This window comes from Pinus tabuliformis, chromosome 4_1 (genome assembly GCF_031772625.1).
Source record: "Pinus tabuliformis cultivar Carrire ecotype Pingquan chromosome 4_1, CPIR1, whole genome shotgun sequence".
NCBI classification, from domain to species: domain Eukaryota; kingdom Viridiplantae; phylum Streptophyta; class Pinopsida; order Pinales; family Pinaceae; genus Pinus; species Pinus tabuliformis.
In genome coordinates this window covers 192,009,863-192,033,796 of record NC_142303.1, presented here as the reverse complement: position 1 = coordinate 192,033,796, position 23,934 = coordinate 192,009,863, and the positions used below count along the sequence as shown (strand labels likewise).

At 34.9% G+C, this 23,934-nt stretch overlaps 1 protein-coding gene across 1 annotated transcript; it reads right to left on the bottom strand.

Annotated features, from left to right (window-relative positions):
- Positions 1-15,117: 15,117 nt before the first annotated feature.
- On the bottom strand, positions 15,118-16,670 carry LOC149174860 (uncharacterized). Its single transcript, XM_089422701.1, has one exon. It carries the CDS (start codon positions 16,563-16,565, stop codon positions 15,444-15,446), a length of 1,122 nt encoding a protein of 373 aa, XP_089278827.1. The 5' UTR covers positions 16,566-16,670; the 3' UTR covers positions 15,118-15,443.
- Positions 16,671-23,934: the final 7,264 nt, after the last annotated feature.

The following is a 23,934-nucleotide window of genomic DNA, read 5'->3' as shown; positions in this document are numbered from 1 at the left end:
AAACCCTTGTAATAACTATAGTAAGATCCTACAAATGAAGCCCTATGTGTATGTTCATATGTTTTATTGAAACCCTATCCCAATGAAAATTGTTGATGTATTAATGTTTGTGTCTTGGGTTTACCTAGTAGGTATGAATATTGATATGAGATACTAGTACATTATAATGTGATCCTAGGGTATGCAACAAAGCCCTAGTAGAAATTGATATTCTAGGAGATGATGATGTTTAGTATTGATGATAAAATCTAGGGTTTGCAACTAACCCTAGTAGAAGTCTGACATGTAAAAGCATATTGTTGATGTATAGCACTATGATTGGATTGTTATTTGTTTGAATTACTGATATCTAAGGCTTTGTGTCTCGAATATGAAGTCTAGGATTTGTGACAAAACCCTAGCAAGAAGTTGAAGTCTAGTATGTAAAGAGATGTAACTCTTGTTGTTTATGAACCTAACTAAGTTTAAGTTTTTGATATCTAAAATCTAAATGCTTCCATTATAGTAACATAATTTTGATATAGTTAACTTCATGCTTTTGTGTGTTTGTATTTGGTTGTACTTGCTATTAAAGTTTTCCAAGTACATAATCTTCAAATGATGAAGATGTTCGTATGATAATAATAAGCATGATGAAGGAAGTTATGATGATCAAGATGACCTTGATGTTGTAAGAAGGAATAGAGCCATGAAAGGTTCTCTGATGTTATAGAAGAAGGAAGTGATTGATTTCCCTAAGTTAAGAGGGAGCTGCGATAGAAGAAAGGGTATATCTCCACGGTTAAGAGGGAGGGCATATTATGACAATGATTACTTTGAAGTAAGCAAAAGTACTATCAATAAATGTTCATGAAGTTGCAAAAAAAAGACTTAAGAAAGATCTGAAGATGTATTTGGTGTTGCGAAGGAAATGAAAGAAGATGAAATCTTCACACAAATTATATATGAATAACTTGATGATGAAAGCAACATCATGATTATTGAGGACCATGAAGGTTTGTGTTTACTTGAATCTCTCTCTCTCTCTCTCTCTCTCTCTCTCTCTCTCTCTCTCTCTCTCTATATATATATATATATATATATATTTGAAAGTTTATTACTGATTGGGGTTTGTGTTTGTACAAGTAAATCTCTCCACAAGAAGATTGAACACTTTGGAAGCATGCTTGGACAAATGGATATATCTGGTTTAGTTTATTAGGGAGAGATGAAGCATCTAATGGCGGATGCTTGGGAGGAAATCTGGTCAGCCTATGTGTTAATGTCTAGATCCCGAAGAGGGAGGGTGGTATTGGTCATGGAGCTTTGACTTTGGATACGCACCTAGATCCTTGGGTTGATGGTTAACAAGTAAGCCTGATGGTACCTAGAGTGGCTAAAAGCTTGAGTCCATCTTAGTCCCACTCGGATAGAATACCTTGGTTAGGTTTCTAGTCCGCAACACTGAGTGTGCTAGAACTCTTCGTAATTCATTTTGGAGATCTTCCATGTACCTATATATATATGTAATTATGAATACCTCACTAGTTAAGAGGGAGTGTTGAAGAATGTAACTATTGTCAGTATTCATAATTGTATTTGAATCATGATGAAATATATTTGTCAAAAGAAAGAAAGAACAAATTTATTATTAAAGAAATTGACTTATTAAAGCATGGGTTTCATGCTTGGGTCAATTGGTTTTAGGTCAAAGCCTCCATTGAAGGCTTCTAAGGTTTATGTCAAGTGTCCTTGTCCTTGCCAAATTGTAAAAGACCCTTCTTGGTCTCTATTTGTCAAAGAAGAAATTCATTTTATTGTAAACTAGGTCAATTAGGCCTCGTCCACCAAGTCAACCTCAAATTGGACAAGTCAGCCTAAACAAAGGGGAAAAAACTCCTATATAAAGGCAACAACTCGATCTTATTTGTCACACTCAATCATCAATTTCGATCTGCAACTTTTGGGGCCAATAAAAGTGTGAATATCAAGGAAAGAAGAGGAAAGGGCTAGCAAAGAAGAAGGTCTCTCTCAAGCATAAAAAGTCGAAACTCTCTCTCTCTCTCTCACATGTGAAGCTATGAAGCTACTAGAGGGGCCAAAAACTGCAGCGCTGAAGCTAGGCTGAAATTTTGTAGTTGGGGGTCAAAATTCTGTAGCTGAGAAGTTGAATTTGTGGATTATTGTTGGGCTGAAGTTGTTGGATAAGAAGAGACTACTAAAACATCTTGGAAGGCTGACTTGGTGGAGGAAGGTCTGTTCGTCTAAGGTCTTTGTCTATCTCATTTTGAATCTACTACAGGAAGAGTTCTTTGATTGGGTTTCCCCCTATATAGGGGTTTTAGTCCTGGTTGAGTGCCTACATCTAGTGTCCATGATCTTCATGTTTTTGCTTTGATGAGGAGAAGATAAAGAAATAAGATAAAGAAGTTAATAAGAACATAATAATATCACACGTAATTATCAATATAAGAAAATCTTTCCACCTTTCCAATTTTCTAACATATTAATAGATATGCATGATTGCCAAAATCCCAAAAATGTTCCTACATCATAATCTAAGTGAGTTGCAAAAAAGATAAAAGGTGGTTAGTTGTCATGATATATATGTCCATTATAATGAGACATTTAACTAATATTTTTAATTCATCTCTCATTATATATTACATATGTTATTTTTCCTACATATGTTAACTCTTAAATAATGGTTAAATGTAACAAATCAATTCTGAATTCACAAGTGAGTTAAATTATGTTTGGTTGTTGACCATAATTTCAACATGCATATAATTTTAGATAGTAAAATTGACTAAATTTAACAAATATTGTATGCAACATTAAATAAACACAAAAGCTATGAACCAACCTTCCCAACTACATGTTAAATACCATAAATATTATTTCTAAATAAATAAAAAATAAAATAAAATAAAAAAACACCATACAATAATAATGTATATATAAAGATACATGAAATGTATATTCATGTATACGTTCCAAAAGTTTGTCAATTTAGACTTTTAAACATTATTTGAATTCTTTAATAATTATAAGTACAGTTTTTACCATATCTTATTTTACAATGTACTCATATTTTACTTTGAAAACACATAAAATACCATTAATTAATAAAACACCATAAACTGTAAATATTTAAAAGTATATAAGACATCGATAAAAAAAACACCATTAATCAACGAAGCGGATATTAAGAAACACAAACGTGATAAGATTAATGGATAAGAACACCACTAATCAATGAAGATTGAAAAGAACCAACCAATAAATATATAGACATATAGGATGTATGAATAGACATAAAGGCATCGTCCATACTAGGATGACATTTTTTTATGCAAAGATGATAAAAAATTTTAATTTTCAAATAAGATAAGGTTATATATTTTGAAGTTTTCTCAATTTAGTTGAAGATGGTTAAAAGAAATGGGTTAAGGTTAAGTAAAAAATAAACTTATCACTTTAAAAATAACATTTCTTTCTCTAAATTAAAAAAATAATAATAACATTTCTTCCCAAATTACTAGGTTTTAAATTAAAAAAAAATAAAAAATTAATGAAACTTTTCCAAAATATAAAACAATAAAGATTATTTATTAAGAATGGTTTCAAAGTATTACTCACATTAAAAATTTATTAAGAATGGTTTCAAAGTATTACTCACATTAAAATTTTTGTTAATTTAGAAACCAATTTTAAAATGTAAATTTTCAAGTACATGGTTAAGTATTTTCTTTAATTCAAATATTAACATCTCTAAATAATATTTAAAAAATTATTAATTAAAAATAAAAATATCATTTTATTATAAAAATTAACTATAATATAAGGTAATTTTGACAAAATGTCATTTTATTAAATAATGATAATTATTATTAATTATTGCATAGATAATATAAGCGCAATATTTTTTTCAACTATATTTAAAAATATGTTTTATTTTTATATATCATCATAGTAAAGGAATTAGCAATAATACATCTTTTAATATATTTAAAAGTATAGTTTTAGCGAGGAATAATCTAAGGATTTTTTTGCTTAAAAGCTTCAATCACAAAGCAAAAATATGGCGTAAGCTTATGCACTCTTGAAAGACATTTCTCTAGCTCAAACTCTTCACCCAACAAAATTTCTAGTGTTTGGAGACTCTCAACTCAATCGATTATAGAATCAAAGGCAAAAATGCACAAGACATCATACTTACTTTAATCATCAATTGAGTTTCATATGAAGCTTCTCATTTAGCATGCCCAATTAAATGCAAAAATGCACGAGGATAAATTACCAAGCTAATTACACCATTAGCCTAGACAAAAAGGAAGGCATATTTTTCAAAGATAAGCATGACGATTTGAAGCGAACAAGGTTCCTTCTATAAATTAATTACTCCAAAATACTTGGAATGTCAAAATATCCATTTAGGATATAAATATTATATTAAATAAAATGAATAAGAATGAATGAATGATTTACAAATGAGAACGAGAGGCTTGCTTATATACCACACAAGTGTCTCTTCATGAAAAGTAATGTCTCATTTAGACATGCCTCTTCAACCTAATTACTAATTAACTAATAATTATTTATGCTTATTATCATTTACATTATTTTACATTATTTATATATATTTTATTCGTTACATTGCCTCCTTCCTCAAAAAGCTTTGTCCTCAAAGCTTGTCGATGGAAAAGGCTTGATCTCTTTTTCGACTTCGAACACCTTTCTCTCTCGAAATAGTCATCCTCGTCGATACAAGTTGATATGATCTTCTTAGTGACAAACAAAATTGTCGCACTGAGAAGGGATCAGACCATCCCAAATTAATCTTCTGTATAGTACTCTGATCACTGGAATTTTGTAACGACTTGTTAGCATAAGACTAGATTGATTTTACGTCATTATTCTCTGAAACATCAATTTGTTGTTTCTGGTCTGAATGGTCCCGATACGTAGCATGGTTGAGTTGTCTACTCTCATGATTCAGATGTCGATATGGAACTTTTTTGGTTTGATTTCTCCTTACTAGGCATGTGCCAATTTTTATATTTTCTTCTGGCAAAGATGTTGTTGAGATGGTTATGGAACATTCACTTGGGATGTTCATTGTCTGAACTGCAACATCTACGTGTGTCATTTCTTCAACTGACTTGTCTTCTTGAGTTGTCATATTCACGGGATCGGTATTCGTTCCCTTATTTTCAACTTGAACGGTTGCGACTGGAGATTCTAATACTTCTACTTGAGTGACTTGTTCCAACTTATCTTTTAATGCTTTCTTATCCTCCTTAAGTTTCTTAGTTTGATTGAGCAGACTTTGATTATGGTTTCTCAGACGTAAAAGTTCTTTGGTTTTTGATTCATCAACCTTATTTTCAATGTTTTGAATTTTAAGTTTTTCATCTTTTAGATCTCTGATTTGTTCTAATAAATTTTTATTAAGGTTCTTTAAACGTAAATTTTCCTCTTCTTGTTCTGATAAATGTTGCTTGAGTTCTTTCTTTGAGACTTTAGTCTTCTTCACTTGTGCCAGTAATTTTTCGACATGGTCCTTGAGACGAGAAATTTCTTCGTCCTTTTCCATTATTTCTTTGTAATGTATATCCAAAAGATTTTTATGTTCGCATTCTAACACTTCCTTGCTTTGTTGAATTTTGGCTATTTTGTCATTCTCTTGATCTTTTTGCTGCATTTTCTCGATACACTAAATAACATCATTCTGTGGAAGTGATGATGGATGTAGAGAATCGAAGAAGGAATCCATTCTCTTTCTCTTCTCAATCTGTCGCTCAAATATTGTAATTAATTGTTCTATATCTCTTGTGATTGATTGTCTTTGTTCCTTACTCATGGATTCCATATTTTTTCTTTTTCTTCACTTCTTTTATCTTCCTCCTTTTTTTTTCAACAATTTATTTATTTATCTATTTTTTTTTTAATTTTTATATGATATATTCTCTCTCCTTTTTTTTTTTTTTCTCTTTTTATATAATTTCTCTTCTTTTTTTTGTATATATTCTTTTAATCTATAAAATATATTTCCACTTCTCTCTTATAAAAATCTAATATTCATATATATATATATATTCTCCTCTTCTTCTTCTGTTCACTCTTTTAATAAATTTTTTATATAATAATGTATATTTTTAATATATATAATTATAAATTATATATATTATATAATTTTAATTTATATATATTATAAAATTATAATTATATAAAATTTATATATACTTTTTTTTCACCCACTTTTCCTTTTATATGTAATTATATAAGGCTTATATAGTATCCTTTTTATAATTATAATAATATTTTTTCTTCTCAGAAAATTTGGATGAGACGTGACTCTTGGTACAGTCACAATCTTTAGATTTGAATGATTAAAATTATTTAGATCACACTTTTTTTCTCCAATGTTATCAAAATATCTTTTACTTTTAAAATACCATGGGCAATTACCATGGGTTGTTTCTAAAACCTCGGTTAATGTTCTCCACGTAAAATGTAAAACTTACCATTGGTTTCTAAAACCACGGGCAATTACCATTGGTTTCTAAAATACCATGGGTTGTTTCTAAAACCTCGGTTAATGTTCTCCACGTAAAATGTAAAACTTACCACTAGTTTCTAAAACCAAGGACAATTACCATTGGTTTCTAAAACCATGGACTTCTCTAGGTAAAAAGTCTTAAATATACTTGAAAAGATTCCCGCTTATCTTTATTATGCACTTTTTATTAATAATGCAAAACCTTTATATATACATATTTTTTTTCACTTTTTTTGTTTGTTTGTTCAGAATATATTATTTCCTTTCCTCTTTTTTTTTCATATACCCTTCTTTATTCTTTATTATTATTATTATTATTTTTTAAATAGTAGCAAATGACCAAAGACCTAAAAAATGGAGAATCTCCCAATGTGTGGCTCTGATACCAAATGAAGCGAACAAAATTCCTTCCAATTAATTACTCCATTGAGGATATAAATATTATATTAAATATTTCAATTCTTCTTCTTCTTCTTCTTACTCTTTTAATAAAATTTTTATATAATAATTTTTTTAATATATATAATTATAAATTATATATATTATATAATTTTAATTTATATATATTATAAAATTTTAATTATATAAAATTTATATATACTTTTTTGAGACCCGCTTTTCCTTTTATATGTAACTATATAAGGCTTATATAGTATTCTTTTTTATAATTATAATAATATTTTTTTTCTTCAGAAAACTTGGATGAGACATGACTCTTGGTACGGTCACAATCTCTTTAGATTTGAACGATTAAAATGATTTAAATCACACCTTTTTTCTCCAACGTTTTCAAAATATCTTTTACTTTTAAAATACCATGGGCAATTACCATGGGTTGTTTCTAAAACCTCGGTTAATGTTCTCCGCGTAAAATGTAAAACTTACCACTAGTTTTTAAAACCACGGGCAATTGCCATTGGTTTTTAAAATACCATGGGTTGTTTTTAAAACCTCGATTAATGTTCTCCACATAAAATGTAAAACTTACCACTAGTTTCTAAAACCACGGGCAATTACCATGGGTTTCTAAAACCACGGGCTTCTCTAGGTAAAAAGTCTTAAATATACTTGAAAAAATTCCCGCTTATCTTTATTATGCACTTTTTATCAATAATGCAAAACCTTTATATATATATATATATATATATTTTTTTCACTTTTTTTTGTTTGTTCAGAATATATTATTTCCTTTCCTCTTTTATTTTTATATACCCTTCTTTATTCTTTATTATTATTATTATTATTATTATTATTTTTAAATAGTAGCAAATGGCCAAAGACCTAAAAAAATGTGTTGCGAAACGCTTCAATTATGACAGCAACAAGGTTGATGATAGGTTGATAGCCAAAGGCCTGGTGATCAGCCAAATGTGGCTCTGATACCAAATGAAGTGAACAAAGTTCCTTCTATAAATTAATTACTCCAAAAAACTTGGAATGTCAAGATATCCATTTAGGATATAAATATTATATTAAATAAAATGAATAAGAATGAATGAATGATTTACAAATGAGAACGAGAGGCTTGCTTATATATCAAGCAAGTGTCTCTTCATGAAGAGTCATGTCTCATTTAGACATGCCTCTTCAACCTAATTACTACTTAACTAATTATTATTTATGCTATTTACATTATTTTACATTATTTATATATATTTTATTCGTTACACGATCATCCTATTCCCTATCTCCATAATCCACCAAATGTCAACTCTTCTCTCTACCACATGGAACTATCAGAATCCTCCTCACGTCATAATCAATTATCATCTACCTCCCCTCTCAATTATGAACCATAGTGTGCACACTTAGAGTCTTAATCACCCCCATCCTCTCCCATGCTTCCATTGTTGGATAAATATGGGAACAAACATGGCTTTTGATGCAGCATTTTGGTTTCCTCCTAGCTCAACTGTTTGGTTGCTCGATTGGTGTGGAAGACTTGCTCTGACTATGACCTATCACCACTAACCTTTTCTGCAATGGATATGGATTATGGGGAGATATGAGCCATATGCAACTCCCTCCACCAGCACTACATAGCCATTGAAGAATTGTGCTTCAGAATGGATGTTCTCTCAAGAAGACTGAAGGCTTTGGAAAACACCACGGTGAAAAATTTGGACATGTCATTGAGTGTTGTCATGCATCTCAAACACCCGGTCGACAACCTAGAAAAAAGGGTCAACATGTTAGAGAAGAAGTTGACACTTGTGATCATGCAACAACAACCAACATGGATGCTCCCAAAAGATGGAAAAAGCTCATCTGTCTCACTCAAGCTCCTACTAGCCCACTTTGGCACTCCAAATGACTCACCCATTCCTCCATCAAACTAAGTTGTTCTCAGTCACATGTTTCTTTGGTTTCACCGTAACTCTTTGAAGTTATTTGGTTTTTTGGTCCTAACTTGTGCTCATGTCTTTGCTATGGCAACTTGGTTTGCATGTCACTCTTGTTTTATGATATCCACAACAAACAAACACTATAGTGTTGGTCATGTTACCCACCCCCTGTGGGTAGTGTATATAGAATATTTTTTTCTCTTAGATAGTCCTCAGTCAGTAGTCAACAACCCCTTACAACCACTAGGTAGCTCGATGTGCCATTATCTCCACCACCTCAGCCAACCATGTGGTCCCTCACCCACTTCTTATGATGGTATGTTTGAAGGTGGGTCTCCCAACCCCGAAGGTATTGCTTTTCATTGGTATAGTTGAGTAATTTTCCTTATTTTTCATGGGCACTTTTGGGCATGGATTGGTGGGGGGATTCAGCAGAAAGAGTGGGCTAGGTTTGTACCCTTGTCTCCATTGCCCAATTTCGTGGTTAGCCTTGTATCCTAGTCACGTGGGATCTCCTTTACTGACCATTAGCGTTGGCACCACATGGGAAATTCCAATTTTGGTGGTGTGGTCCCTCTTCCCTACACCATATACATCACTCTCTTCCACTATTTTAGCCCCATTCATCTATTTTCCCATCTAGGTCCACATGCGTCTGTTGCCACATAGGGTTAGCCTCCCCCTCCCCTTGCCCACAACTTGGGTCGGGCCTTGAAATGATGCCCGAAGGTTGATGCAGCTAAAAAGAAAAGAAAAAATATAATTTGGCCACTTTCAATAGGAAACATACCACAAAATGCAAATGATGGTGGGGACATACAATTTAGTTCGTGGGCAAAAGCCAAACATGATCTCTACCCCTTATCCATGGCCATCACCCTGGTTCCTATGAGCCCTAGATGAGCCCCCTCCATCATTAAGGAACCCATGATTGTCCCAACCCCTAGTGGGCGATGAATTTCGCCCCCTTAAGAGGGTATCCACTACTATATATTACACAACATGTTCTCATCCCTTGGAGCCCCGAGCAATTATGAAGAAAAACCAATCAAAGGAAAAAGGCATGTGAAGGGTGGAAAAACAAAGGTCGGGGTAACTCATGTACCACGATTTTCTCCCTCCTACACTCATATACCCAAGTGTATGCTTCCCTTATTATAGCTGCCCTTGTACCATGACATGTGGTCTAGAAAATTCCCTTGATCCCCACTCTATTCCATTACTATATCATTTGGCACCTACCACTTAAGGGATATACCATGGACATGTCACCCCCCTTTAAAGGTTGAAACCACCTAATAAGGTCCTTGATTAACCCCTCATTGAGCTTGGAGACACTTGTACATGCCAAAGCCCACTATGGAAGGGCATGCCACCATGAAGTGCCCCATTGATTCCATGAATTGTAAGCTCTTTTACTTGATTATTCTAACGATTTTTTGTATTAGAAGGCAAGGAGACACATTGGATCTTATGTAGGATTGCAAGTGGGTCTCCATTTGGGGCTTGGTCTCCCTATACTAGATCCTAGCCCTCAAGAGCGCCACATTGGCACTTATAGGGTGAGCATTGAGAGCCATAGGCCTCCACCATAGCATAGAGTACTTCATGTATCCCCAACACCACTCATTGATTGTTTGTGTTCCGCCTTTTTAGATGAGGATGATGCACCTGGTTCACCATGCCCAACCGGCTCCACACTTGCGTCATACACTTGGTGGATGTTTCAACGTTCAAATGAGGGTTTATGTCATCATCCTAGCCCTCACAAATGGTTTACAAGCATTTTTTATCCACTTGGAGACCCATGAGGATGTCCTTGTGTCCTTCACACCCACTTGGGGGCACCACAAAGATTTGCTTGGAAAACAAGGGACCAACACCTTGTCCACTATATTGTTTGAGGTTCATTCTCACATCATGGCACACTTAGGACTTCATTAGGCCTCCTCAAAGACCTAACGACTCACTTTATTGATCATTCAACCCTCTTGAGAGGCTTATTATTATGTTATTGAGCTATCTTGGTGGGCTTGTCACTAAAGGATGTTATTATTGCACATTATTTTATTATTTGGGGCTCAATTAGGCCAAATTAGGCAAATCAAACTCATTAGTGATTGTATAAATAGAAGTGAGATGATTCATTTTCATCATCATCACTTGGATTGGGTTTAGTAGCTACTTGAGAATTTTGCATTCTTTTTTGGAGAACGAGTTTGGATTACATGGATGAATTTTGATGTTTGGATTTATTTCTCTTGTCTTGATGCTTCATTATTGGCATAATTTGGTGATTGGATATACTCATTTGTACATGTAAGTAATATTTTCATGCTTATTCTTGTTGTTTACTTTGTCAAATAAAATGTTGTTGGGATTTTCGCTATATAAGTATGAAATTCATTACTTTTCTATGCGAAATTGTAGAAATTTTGATCTTGTGTAGCATTGTATCATTGCATGGGCCATGTATGGATGGGTGAATGTTCCTAGAGATTATTGTTGTTGAATATATCTTGATAAGTCATCAATTATTGCATGTCGAAGTATAAAGACCTTAAATAGTTTCTCTCATGCCCTAATGCCATGCGAAGTTGCTTAAAGGCCTCCTTGATTGGGTAAATCCTTTCCAAACAATAAATTCTCTTTGACTCCATCTCTCCCAAAAGATAAGGCACTAATCCTTCCATAGGTGATCACTTTTAAAGAATATTTCTCTCACCTCTCCTTCTCTTTCTAGGCCTAGCCTCCATAGGTCACCTAGGGCATCACTTTTCTCCCATTGTAGCCATCAAAAAAGTTCGATCTCTTGTCCATAACTACACTAGGGTTTTCTCTAGAGGCCCTCCAAATTTCAAGAAATTCTGACGGTGGGATCTTGAGATATAGCAAGCCCTAGCTCAAGGATCGTTTTTTGCCCTAGGTTTCCCTTGGCTAGTGTCCTCATTTGGATCATTACATTAAATTCTCAAAAGAAGATTTGTCCTTTGGTCCTCTTCTCTTCCATAATTAGGTCAAACCCCTTCTTGGCTGATCAACTCCACATCCTTGACCTAATTTTGGGTCCACTCTGTCTTGTGTGGTCCTGCAACCTCACAACTCTAGTTCCACAAAGATCACACATGCCAATTCTCCACAAGGATTCTCAAGTCTAGGAAACCTCTTGACAAGATATACTCCCAAACCCTAGCCTCGAGAATCCTCCTAACCTTTCCTAGAGAGCCTATCACCTTGCTTTCCAAGCAAGAAAACCATATTATTGAGTCTCTCCTATGAATGGGCCTTGGGAATCACCCTTCATCCTTTCATTGACCTATTCATTCCTGTGATTCCTCATACCAGGTCTCCTCCCATTGGTGAAAGTTCGTAAAGAGCAGGGAGCCTTAGTTGAGGTGACAGTGGGCTATCACTCCATTGTTGCCCTTGACCTAATAGTTGTTTTATAGGATCCCCTCCTATAACCCCTGCTAGTTTGAGTAGTAACATGGCTTGTTTGCTATTCAATTTGGGCCCGTTGAGTCATGGAGATAGGCTCTACTTCTTTTTTGTTTATATGTCGTTTTGAGTTGAGAAGAACTCTTATGTAGTAGGTAGACAGTCTAAAAATCGACAATATGATGTATCTTGAGACAAAATATCATTCCATTGCCCTCTCATGGAGAATTTTGTAATTCTTCTATGAACTGGCTACAATTTTTTTCAAATACAAATTTTGCTTAGGATAGAATTTTGTAATTCTTCTACGAACTTTGACTACAACTTTTTTCGAATTCAAAATTTGCCAATGTTAAGATACACCTACCTTTACTTGAGTATTTGGAAACTAATGAACAAAGATAACAAACTAGTTTTAAAAAACAATATGACTAGGGTCAAATAAACTTCAGTTAAGCTCATTAACTAGTTTTAAAAAACAATATGACTAGGGTCAAATAAACTTCAGTTAAGCTCATTACAAAAATTCAATAAATAAGGAACTTCAGTGAAGCTCTTTACCAAAATTCAATAAATAGGGAAAGCCAAGAAAAAATGGTTGGAAATAGAAGAAATTTTCCAATAATTTTCAATGTTGATTTTTCTCTACACTCTCGTCAAAATATGCATTTTTTGTGTTTTTGGAATAAATTGGTTTGGAAGTTTATAGTTTTAATTTTCTATTTTATGATTCTTTTCCCGTGGATTTTGCTCAAAGTTTAGTAAAATTTTTTTTGGAATTACAAATTAAAGTTATAAAATTTGTATAACCTGAATGCTTAAAAAAAAATCAGAATACTAAATCAAGTTCAGTATTCAAAAACACATTTTAAATAACAAAAAAATCGCAATTTCAATTTTCACCACACCAAATACCAAGCTTTATTATCATAAAAATACATTTTTTTCTGTCTTCTTTAAAACTAAAAAGTTAATGAAAATGCAGAAAACCATAAGGTCTTGATAGTTTCCTGAAAAGGTCTATAAAAACCTTTGAGTCTTTTGCCGCAATTACCGGTAGGACTACTCTTAAAATTTGTGTAACCTGAATGCTTAAAAAAAATCAGAATACTAAATCAAGTTCAGTATTCAAAAACACATTTTAAATAACAAAAAAATCACAATTTCACCACACCAAATACCAAGTTTTATTATCATAGAAAAACCCAAAAACATATAGAATAAAATAAAAAATAAACTACCATCTTTATAAAGGTTTGAAAATACATTTTTTCTCTTTTCTTTAAAACTAAAAAGTTAATGAAATGGGGAAAACCATAGAGAAATGGCCTTGATAGTTTCCTGAAAAGGCCTAAAAACCTTTGAGGCTTTTTCTACCTGGTGAGACTACTTGTAAAAGGATTCCAAACACCAGAACTCTAGAGGCTAGAGTTGGTGATAGGACTTGCTTTAAAGTTGGTGATAAAACTTGCTTTCATATTGCTCGTATCCTCCTACATCACAGAAATGAACACTATATCCAGACATGGTGGGACTACTTGCAAATGGATTCCAAACACCAAAACTCTAGAGGCTAGAGTTAATGATGGAGCTTGCTTTCATATTGCTCGTATCTTCCTACATCACAGAAATGGATATTAAAATCCAGACGTGTTTTAAAACCGAAAATCATAAATGCCTTCCCAAAAATGACTAAGATAACCCACAAAAGTGCTGTGGAAGTCTGATAGACTTCATTAGCACAATACAGCAAGAGTCAAATGTTAGATTCCTCTTATATATAATTCTTCATCTTCGACCAAAGAAAACCTAATCTAGATATATTCGCGGGAACATCCAGAAAATGCCCTCCAGACTGGAAATGACTTGGTAAGGGTGTGAGGTTTACCCAGGTTTGATTTTCAGCGGCACCCTTTCTACCTCAGCGTTTACGAAGCAACGCGCTCCAGGATTCTCGATCCCATTCCGGGTGAAAAATAGAGGGTTTCGGTAAAGAAAAATAAATAGATAAAAAGATTGGAAATGATTTAGAAAATGTTCCCGTGAGGTTTTCATTTAGGTGTTCACGGAACTATCAGCGGGCATCTCTTGCTGCTTTGCTCCCAAGCAAGACACCATTTACACAACATTCTTATCTTAAAATCTATCACAGTAAAATAATGAGGCCTCTGACAGACTTCCGTAAGGCTGCTACACCGCCTTAATTTAATAAGTTGTAGACACTTCCTTTCCACACCTTTCATACGAATTAATATTCCCACATCACATGTTCAACAGGATTAAAAAAAATTATTCCAAATGAAACCCAAACTTTTGATTTAGAATCTCGAGTTCGGAGCTGATGCTGACATGCTAGATCTTCAAGCGTATATTAGATTTAGATTCTCTTCATGTACTGTCTATCATTAATAACCAAATATAAAATGTTATCTTCTCAATCAAGCCAGAAGAAAAATTCAAACGAGACAGCAATTAGCAACAGTTTTTGGAACCTATTCCTACTTTATATTCTGAGTCTTTTTTCAGACTTCATTTATCCTGAAAATGGCATTTATTTTCTTGACTGACAATTTCTCAAACAGACAAGTCATAAAACAGTACTTTATTGCATTGGTGAAATCAATTAGTCTTTTGAGTCCAATGACGTGAGATATACTATGTTGCAGAATGCATGTTATGTGGCAATACGCTGCGCGTTGTTAGAAAAGGAAATGTCAGCATAACATTCTGGAAGAAACTTGATCGAATCATAGAAGAAACCCGAAATGAAAGGAATGCCATAATTGAGACTAGTTTGCAAAGCTCCCATATTCTCTAATAGTCAGTGTTGGCTCTTCTGCATTCTTACGAGAATTTAACTGCAGTCAACTGGCCTAATTTATTTATGCCATCAACTTGATGCAATATACAAATTAATCGTCCTAGAAATATTTCACCAAAAGATAATCTTAAGCAAATTGATAAAATGAAATTTGTTGTTTGCCGCCTTACAAATTAACCATATACGTCCTATGAACATCAAAGTTGAGTACATTAGTTGATCACAAAGCAGAATGCACGGCACCTTAACAACTAGGTAGATGGATCGACAAGAAGAACTGTAGGCATTAAACCAACTAGGATCCTGCTGCTACCGGCAACTTCTGACTGAAAAAATTCTGAACAACATTATCCTCCTCTGAGCTAACACTTTTTCTAAGCTTCTCGAGTGTTTCTGCTACATCTTTTGCCTCCTCTCTCAAGTGCTCCAAAGTCTTTAATAATTCCTCCGACTTCTTCACATTCTCCCCAGAAACAATATTACCTACACCCCTGCATGTTCTATCACAAACTTCAGGAAATGAATGAGAGTCTTTTCTTGCTTGGTTGAATTTAGACTCTTGTTGCGACTTCTTCTTTTGCGTATTGATGAATTGGTCCTCTCTGATATGACGTAGACAACTATTCTGATCATTACAATCAAAAGATTCATCCCTTTCATCATCTGTATCTGAAGTCTCTGAATCTCTTTTGTAATACCAGTTCTTCACATTTATGGAATTCTTACTGTCTTCCATTTTGTTTCTTCTCCAAATGTCAGAGTCACGAAAAACTCCATATTGTGTATCATGCTTACTCTCTGCTTTCAATTTTTGCAGTAGCCCATCCAAGTTTCTTGGTACTTTGGAAGGCTCCCTGCAAAATGATAGGCGCTCCCTGAGGATTTCCTTAAGGTCTTTACCAAAGATGTTTCTCTTTATTTCAGCAAAAGGAACCTTCTTTCCCAATGGTTCTTCATAGATTGGGGTTTCGAGCTTCTCTCCTCTGCAACGGCTTCTTGCTTCAGATGTGGAAGCATTTCTGGCTTGGTTACACCAGAGGAACCTGTCTTCTGAATCCTTGAAAATGGGAATATCCGAGCTTGCTTTCCTCTCCACAGGTACTCTCAGATGTGGATAGCTGGGAAACTGGCATTCACTTGCTTGAAATGTTGGTAACTCCTTTTTTTCGACTCTACTCGACTGGAAAGTATTATTCATAACCTGGAGTTCCTCCTTGAATCTTGCCCGTCTGTTTTGCCAGGCTTGAGCTGTGGAATCAACTCTCGCCCTGGCTCTTTCACGGAACATTTGAAGTTTTTCCTCATCAGACATTCTTTTAGAATTATTGCCATCTTTTTTCACAAAAAGTCTTGATGTTTTTGAATGACTCTGTCCAAGTTGAACTTCATCAGAAACAGATGATGTTCTCTGCATCATATCTGGGCATTTCTTACATAAAAGCTTTTTTCTTTCAACATTATATATTGCCCGTTTTCTCTTGTCTGAAAGACATGCATAAGCCTGCAAGAGCTCAAGACAGTCAAGGTTATTGTTAAGAATATCTACCCCTCAAGTTCTATCCTTTCTCGATATGCTCCACTCATCATAGTTCTGGACACTATACAATAAATTTCCTTCAAACAATTAGAATACAAGTAATATCTGGATTGATGCAAGTATAGTTATAAACCGAACAGAGAACCGATGAGCATTACAGATACTGGTTTTAAGACCAAGGCTAAACATAAGGCAATGAAATTAGTGATACTAAACGAAGATGACAACTTTGGTTGGAATGATTAAAACCATACAATTTTTCTCAGACAATCATTGTCATCTATGGATATGATGTTATGCAGGATTGTTTGCCAAATACTCATAAAAACAAAGAAAGATTGGAAAAAACATGCATTTATGTTACTAAATGGCAAAATATCCACCGTTAAACTACTATAAATCAAAACTATATTTTAAATGCAATTGACTGCATCAAGTTAGAGGATACCTGAGTAGCATGTATCCTTAAGGATATAGGCCGTGCATTACATCGTCATATAACGATGCATTCATTTTCTGAAGATAAAATCTGAATGCAGCAGAATGAAACTGCTGAAGAACAGTTATTTGACAAGATCTGTATGGATGGTACAAACTTATTGGTATCCAACATTATGGTCCACTAGATGAACTCTCTGTAACAGGGCACTGAGTATAAGTTCTTGGCCGATCAACACTGGGTTTAAAATTTTGTTCGAACTTTCCAAATTTGATCCAAACTCAGCGAGTCTCCAATAACTAGCAATGTCTGTGGAATGTCCAAGGGATGACGAACAAAGCCATTGGCAGTTTGTTCTGGGACAGTTACAAAGGACTAGGTGGGATTTAGTACTTTTGCAGGAAGTCAAATCCATAGGACTTGGGCTTCATAGCTTCAGAATGGTCCTCTCTGTTAAATTTCCACGAAATTCTACAACTGCTTGAATGAATAATCTTAAACTAATGGCAACTACAAACTGAAGCCAAAAATTCTTTTCACCAAAACAGAATTTCTCAACACACATAAGCAGTGGAATAATCACAAAGATAAAAATACATCACACAAATTGACACACATTTTTCTCAGAAAACCCAACAGGGAAAACCTGCTTGCTTGATGTGGCTATTTTATTGATTGTCTTGGAGCAATTGAATCTATTACAAAGCAATCTGTCTCTCTGAGAACATACTTGTTCTCTTGCTGATCTAGCTTGGACTTGCCCTGCCAACCCTTGATCCCAGCTCCTAAATCCTAGCGCACTTGTGATCTCCTATTACTTAGGACACAAGCTCTCTATGCTCTCCACAAACAAGGCTCTCTCACAACCTGTGAACTTTGTCTTGTCACAAACCTTTGTGCACAAAACAATTGTAATTTACTTGTGCCTTTGTCCTTCCTTTATGGCCCAATTCGAACATGCAAGGACTCATTTGAAATTTAGAAATCGAGTTCTGATTGACAAGTTAACTGAGAGTAACACTCTTTCTCTCTTCAATCAACACTAGAGTCCTTAACTCGTCCTTCTTTCAATCAAGATTGAAGACTAACTTGCTCTAACTGAACTGCTAACTGCCACCTCATTCTGTAGTCAAACTGATGAAGACTCATATATGACTAAAGTTTCAACTCTATGCATGTTAACTTGATGATTATTCTGGTAAACTGGAAATAACTCATCCTAACTGAAGTCTAACTCATGAGGACAATTCGAGGTCTTCACTAACTAAGGCACAAGACAAAAGACCTTGCTCGCTACCTTTTCAACACCCTCTTAGCAAGGAAGGTACTTCTGGAAAAACCTCGTCCACTTGGACCTGTCTTCAACACCATCATGTTATCCGCTATTGCAGCTGCTCCCTCTAAACTAGAAGACTTCCCTGCTTCCTACCGTGGAATTTGATCTGAAGGTCTATTCCTTCCAACCATGCTCCTAGGATCCTTTGGTTTCTGAGCATCCTGCAAGGCTATCCTAGCCTTCTGTTGCACGTTGTTTGCTGCCCAAACTTTCTGTGCATTTCCCGAGGCTGCCCGGAGCCTTTTCTCTCTGCCCAAAAATCACATGTGTTTTCCATAGCCTCTTGCTCCTGCCCAAACACTTCAGAAGTTTGATTTTTAATGTAGCAGCAAATTTTTTTCTCTTTCTGGTGGCCCTCTCCATATCTTGTCCACATGTAAACGACACTGAACCCTAATGAAAAGGAACATACCTGGAATAGAGCCCCGCCGCCATTAAATTGGCACTCATGACCACAATCTACACAGTAGTACGCACATTTAGCAAGTAGGTCTAGTGTACTTTGTTCAGGGATAGATTAGTGGTCATAGATGTTGACACCAAGCCCTAGTTGTGTCTTGTATTTGTTGAAGAATGTAACTAGTGTCAGTCTTCATAATTGTATTTGAGTCATGATGTAATGTATTTGTCAAAAGAAAGGAAAAATAATTTTTTTATTAAAGAAATTGACTTATTAAAGCATGGGTTTCATGCTTGGGTCAATGGTTTATAGGTCAAAGCCTCCATTGTAGGCTTCTAGGGTTTATGTCAAGTGTCCTTGTCCATGTCATAATGTAATAGACCCTTCTTGGGCTTCATCTATCAAGAAAGAAATTTATTTTATTGTAAATTAGGTCATTTAGGTCTCCTCCATTAAGTCGGCCTCAAATTGGACAAGTTGGCCTAACTGAGAGGCAAAATATCCTATATACAGCCAACAACTCGACCTCATTTGGAGCACTCACTCATCAAGTTCGATCTAAAACTTATGGGGCTAGAAAACATGTGAAATTCAAGGGATAAGAAGGAAAAGGCTAGCGAAGGAGAAGGAGGTCTCTATCAAGCACAAGAAGTCAAAATTCTCTCTCTCTCACACGTGTGAAGTCGCTGAGCTGCTGGAAGGGATGAAGTTACAGTAATATAACTATGCCAAAATTTTGGATCTGCTGGGGGCCAAAATTTGGGGTTGTTGTTGTTGAAGGAAATGTAACTAGGTTCGGTCTTCATAAATGTACTTTTGATATTTGTATTTATCCAAGAAAAGAAATATTATTTTTATGATATATGTCAATGAGTTTCTTGCTCATTGAAGTAGGTCTAGCACATGTTAAAGTGCTATAGGTAAGTCAAAAGGTCAAAAGAATTATGTTAAAGACCTTAAGGGTATGTTACATTATGTATAAGAGTCAAAGAAGTCACCTCCAAGCAAAGTCAAGTCTCCTCCTAGCAAAGACACCATCAAAAGAAGCAATGGCACCATTAAAAGCACCCATTGAAGCAAAGGAAGTCAAGTCGGCCTCAAGGCAGCAAGTCAGCCTACAAGTCGGCCTAAAGGAGGGACAATCCTCTATATATAGAGGTTGTCCACTCCTCCAAAGATAGCGAAAATCATATCTGAAATCAGCGAGCAAGTGAAGTCAAATAAAGGGTGGAAAAGTCGAGTTTAAAGGAGCCTCTAGTACAGCGAAGGAGGAAATATAAACGAAGTATAAAGGACTGTTTTAGGGTGAAATTGCAGTCACATGTGTGAGAATAAGAAGGATGTCTGCGGTCACTATAGCAGCAACATTAAAGTTGCTCATCTCTCATCATTTGGGCTACAAACTAGGCCTACTAGGCCTCCTATCCAAGCGAAGAAGGAAGGACCTCAAGCGAAGGAAAAATGAGCCATATAACATCAACAAGAACTCTCACACGTGCGAGAATTAGGGCTGCAGTGCTGTCACACTAAGCCTACCACTATACATCAAGAAGGGACTCGGTTGATCAAGAGAAGGAAGGAGTATTCTTAGGTGAAGGATATCACTAAAGATAAGTATCTCTTCTAGAAGGACTACTAACAGTGGAAGGAAGAACGAAGTGTTGGAAGGAGGACGAAGTGCTGAGGAGACATAGTGCAGAGAAAAGGAAGGACTTGACTTGTGCTTGGAGGATCTTCTAGTCAAGGGTCTAGGGTTTGGCATTGATCAAGAAAGAAGCTTCAATAAGAGAAAACTTATCGAAGGGTTTTCCTCTCAAGAGAAGAGAGGTTTTGGCCCTGGCAGAGAGCCAACATCTTGTGTTCTTGTTTATGTTTTGATAGCAGTTTGATGAAGCACACACACATGCATTAATAATCAAAGAAGAAGATTAAGCTAACAAGAAACGTAAAAAGACATCACAAATTGTTATCTAGTCTCGAAGAATCACTCTACACTTAATTTCCCTAGATTCTTCCACAGTTGTTCGACTGAAGCCGCTGGACAAGAAAAGACTACTAAAGTTTGCTAAATCATATTGAAAGGTTGACTTGGTGGAGGAGGAACATATTTTGGTCTAAGGTATTGGTCTATCTCAACTTGAATTTGCTAGTGGACGAGTTTGACTAGGTTTTCCCCTATAGAGGGGTTTTAGCCCTGGTAGAGTGCCTGCATCTGGTGTCTTTGATCTTCGTGTTTTTCTTTTGATAATTGCTTGATGAAAAAAAGATAAAACAACATAAGAAAGATAATAAGAACACAAAGATATCACAAGTAATTATCAACAAAAGAAAATCTTTCTTACTTTCCCATTTTCTAACATGGTATCAGAGCTAAGGTGAGGAAGGAAGAAAAAGGCAGCTTGAAGAACTATTGAAGCAAAAGGGATTAAAGGAAAGTCATTAAGGAGAAGGATTATTTAAAGAAGAGAAGCCTACTATCTATAGGAACTATGTCAACTTCAATGAAGGGAGAAAACAAGCTAGAAGGAGCCTCCAACTACAGGGCATGGAAAAAGAGGATAGATCTTATCCTTGCTAAACATAAAGTTTTGGATTTTGCTCAAGGGAAAGTTGAGAAACCCACAGATGATGCAAGAAAGGAAAAGTACAGGGAAACTAACATATTAAGCATGGATCTAATAGTGGATGGAGTAAAGGATAATCTGATCCCATACATATCAAATATAGACTTTGCACCAACAATGTATGAAGCCCTCTCTAAGTTCTTCACTATTAAGAACATTGGACAGATAGCAAGTCTCAAAAACAAATTAAGAACTATTAAGATGACAAAAGACGATACTGTATCATCATACTTTGTAAGAATATCTAGAATAAGAGATGAACTCCAAGCAATAGATGAAGTTGTACCAAAAAAGGAGCTCGTAATTGTTGCTCTTCTAGGACTACCAAAATCTTGGAGTGCTTTTGCATCAGGAATTAGCAGTTGGAAGGATACTCCAACATTCGAACAAATGTGGAATGCATGCAGTCAAGAAGAAGCTCAAATATCATTAGTAAACAACAAGAAGGAGGATGAAGAAGAAAACACCTCTAATGCCTATTATGCTCATCACAAGAAGAAGGGAACCTTCAAGAAGTTCAAAGGACCAAAGAAGAAAGTTGACCTATCCAAGATTGAATGCTACAACTGTCATAAGATGGGTCATTACAAAAATCAATGTCCTGAGAATCCAAGGAATAAGAAGAGAGATAGGGAACAAGCAAATATTACCGATGAAGCTCCACCTAAGAAGAACAAGACTGAAGAATCGGAAGTCAAAGAATTATACTACTAAGTCCTCTCCTACATATCCTTCTTAGTCTTGTATTATTTTCCTTTATGTTTTGATTTCTAGAGTTTGTAAGTCTAACATGTCTTGTTAGAACATTTTTGAATTATTTTGATAAGTTGTAGGTATCCCTCAAGATTGGATTAAGAGGGAGCCTTCACCATTTTACCAAAAGATAAGTATCTTGTTCCTTGTTTCCTCTTTTATGTTTGGTTTCCCTCTCATATCAAGATTTGTTTGTATTATATGCTAATAACCTTTTATATTTTCCTTGGTTAGGAAAGACTACAAAGGTTATGAAGGAGACTTCAAAAGATAGACTTGAAGCATGGAAGAAGTTCGGTTACAAAATAAACACTTCAAGAATTGATGTCCAACAAGATTTGTTAGATAACAACTCAAGGTATAGTTTTGTTACAAGGTTCTCTTCATAGAAAAAAGTATGTTTATTCTCTTTTCAAGTTTGCTTTACACTACTGACATCGTTATGTCTAGGGTTTTGAATCTTAAAGATTCTTGTTAGAGTGATTAATCATTAGATTGAATCTATCCTCGTTATATTATCATTTTGATTATTCTCGTGAAACCCTAACCTTTAGGGTTCACTATAAAACCCTAGCATCTTGTTGCTAAGGGTATGTCAATGAAACTTTAATCTACCTAGGGATTATTGATAAAGTCCAAAAAGCCTACTCTTTTGAAGTTTAGGGTTTTGATAATGTCATGATAAATAACCTAGTCCTTTAGGGTTTGTTGTTATATAATGAAGCCCTAGATATTTAGGGTTTTGTGAATTAGGGTTTATGAACAAAATCCTTGTAATATCTATGGTAAGATCCTAGGAAAGAAATCTTAGGTGTATATTTGATCGAAACCCTAGCCTGGTCAAAATTATCTGATATGTTCATCTTGGGTTTACCTAGTAGATATTGTTGTATGCTAGTGCATGATTATGAAATCCTAGATATGTATATGTGAGTATACTAATTGTTGATACTCATGTTTTAGTTTGTGAAATCTAGGGTTTGTAACAAAACCCTAGTAGAGATTGATATTCTAGGACATGATGATATTGTTGGCATGATTTAGCTCTGATGATGAAAATCTAGGGTTTGCAACAAACCCTAGTAGAGTCTGTCATGAAATTCTAAAATCATATTGTTGAAATCTTAGATGTATAATTCTATGAAGCTGCATTCCTGTGCATTATAGAGCCATTGTCCATAGACTTTATGAAGAAGTGAAAGTCAAAATTAGAACCTCAGCAAGTATTTCAGAAAGCTTTAGAAGTGACATTGGAGTCAAGCAAGGTTGCCCTCTATCCCCCACTCTTTTTGGTCTATATATTGATAAATTGGAAGAGTGGCTAAATTTGCAAGGTGGAGATGGTGTTCGGTTGGGGGAGTTTGTGATAAAGCTTCTTTTATATGCTGATGATATTGTATTGATTTCTAAATCGGCCCATGGATTGCAAATGCACTTATATGCCCTTAAGCATTTTTGTAGAGCAGTGGGGATGCAAGTCAATACTAGCAAGACCAAAATAATGATTTTTTCTAATAAAAGGAAGCAGAGCCAGCATACTTTCTTCTTTGAAGACAACATTCTTGAAGAAGTAAATGAGTACAAGTACCTTGGGATTGATTTCAACAACAAACTCAATTGGGAGGACTGCAGAAAGAAGAGAATTTTAGGAGGGTGGAAAGCATTATATACTCTTCAAAACAGATGTAGAGAGGCAG

Coding starts and splice junctions, on each gene's coding strand:
- LOC149174860 (XM_089422701.1), bottom strand. CDS start 16,565: ATGATGCAGAGAACATCATCTGTTTCTGATGAAGTTCAACTTGGACAG.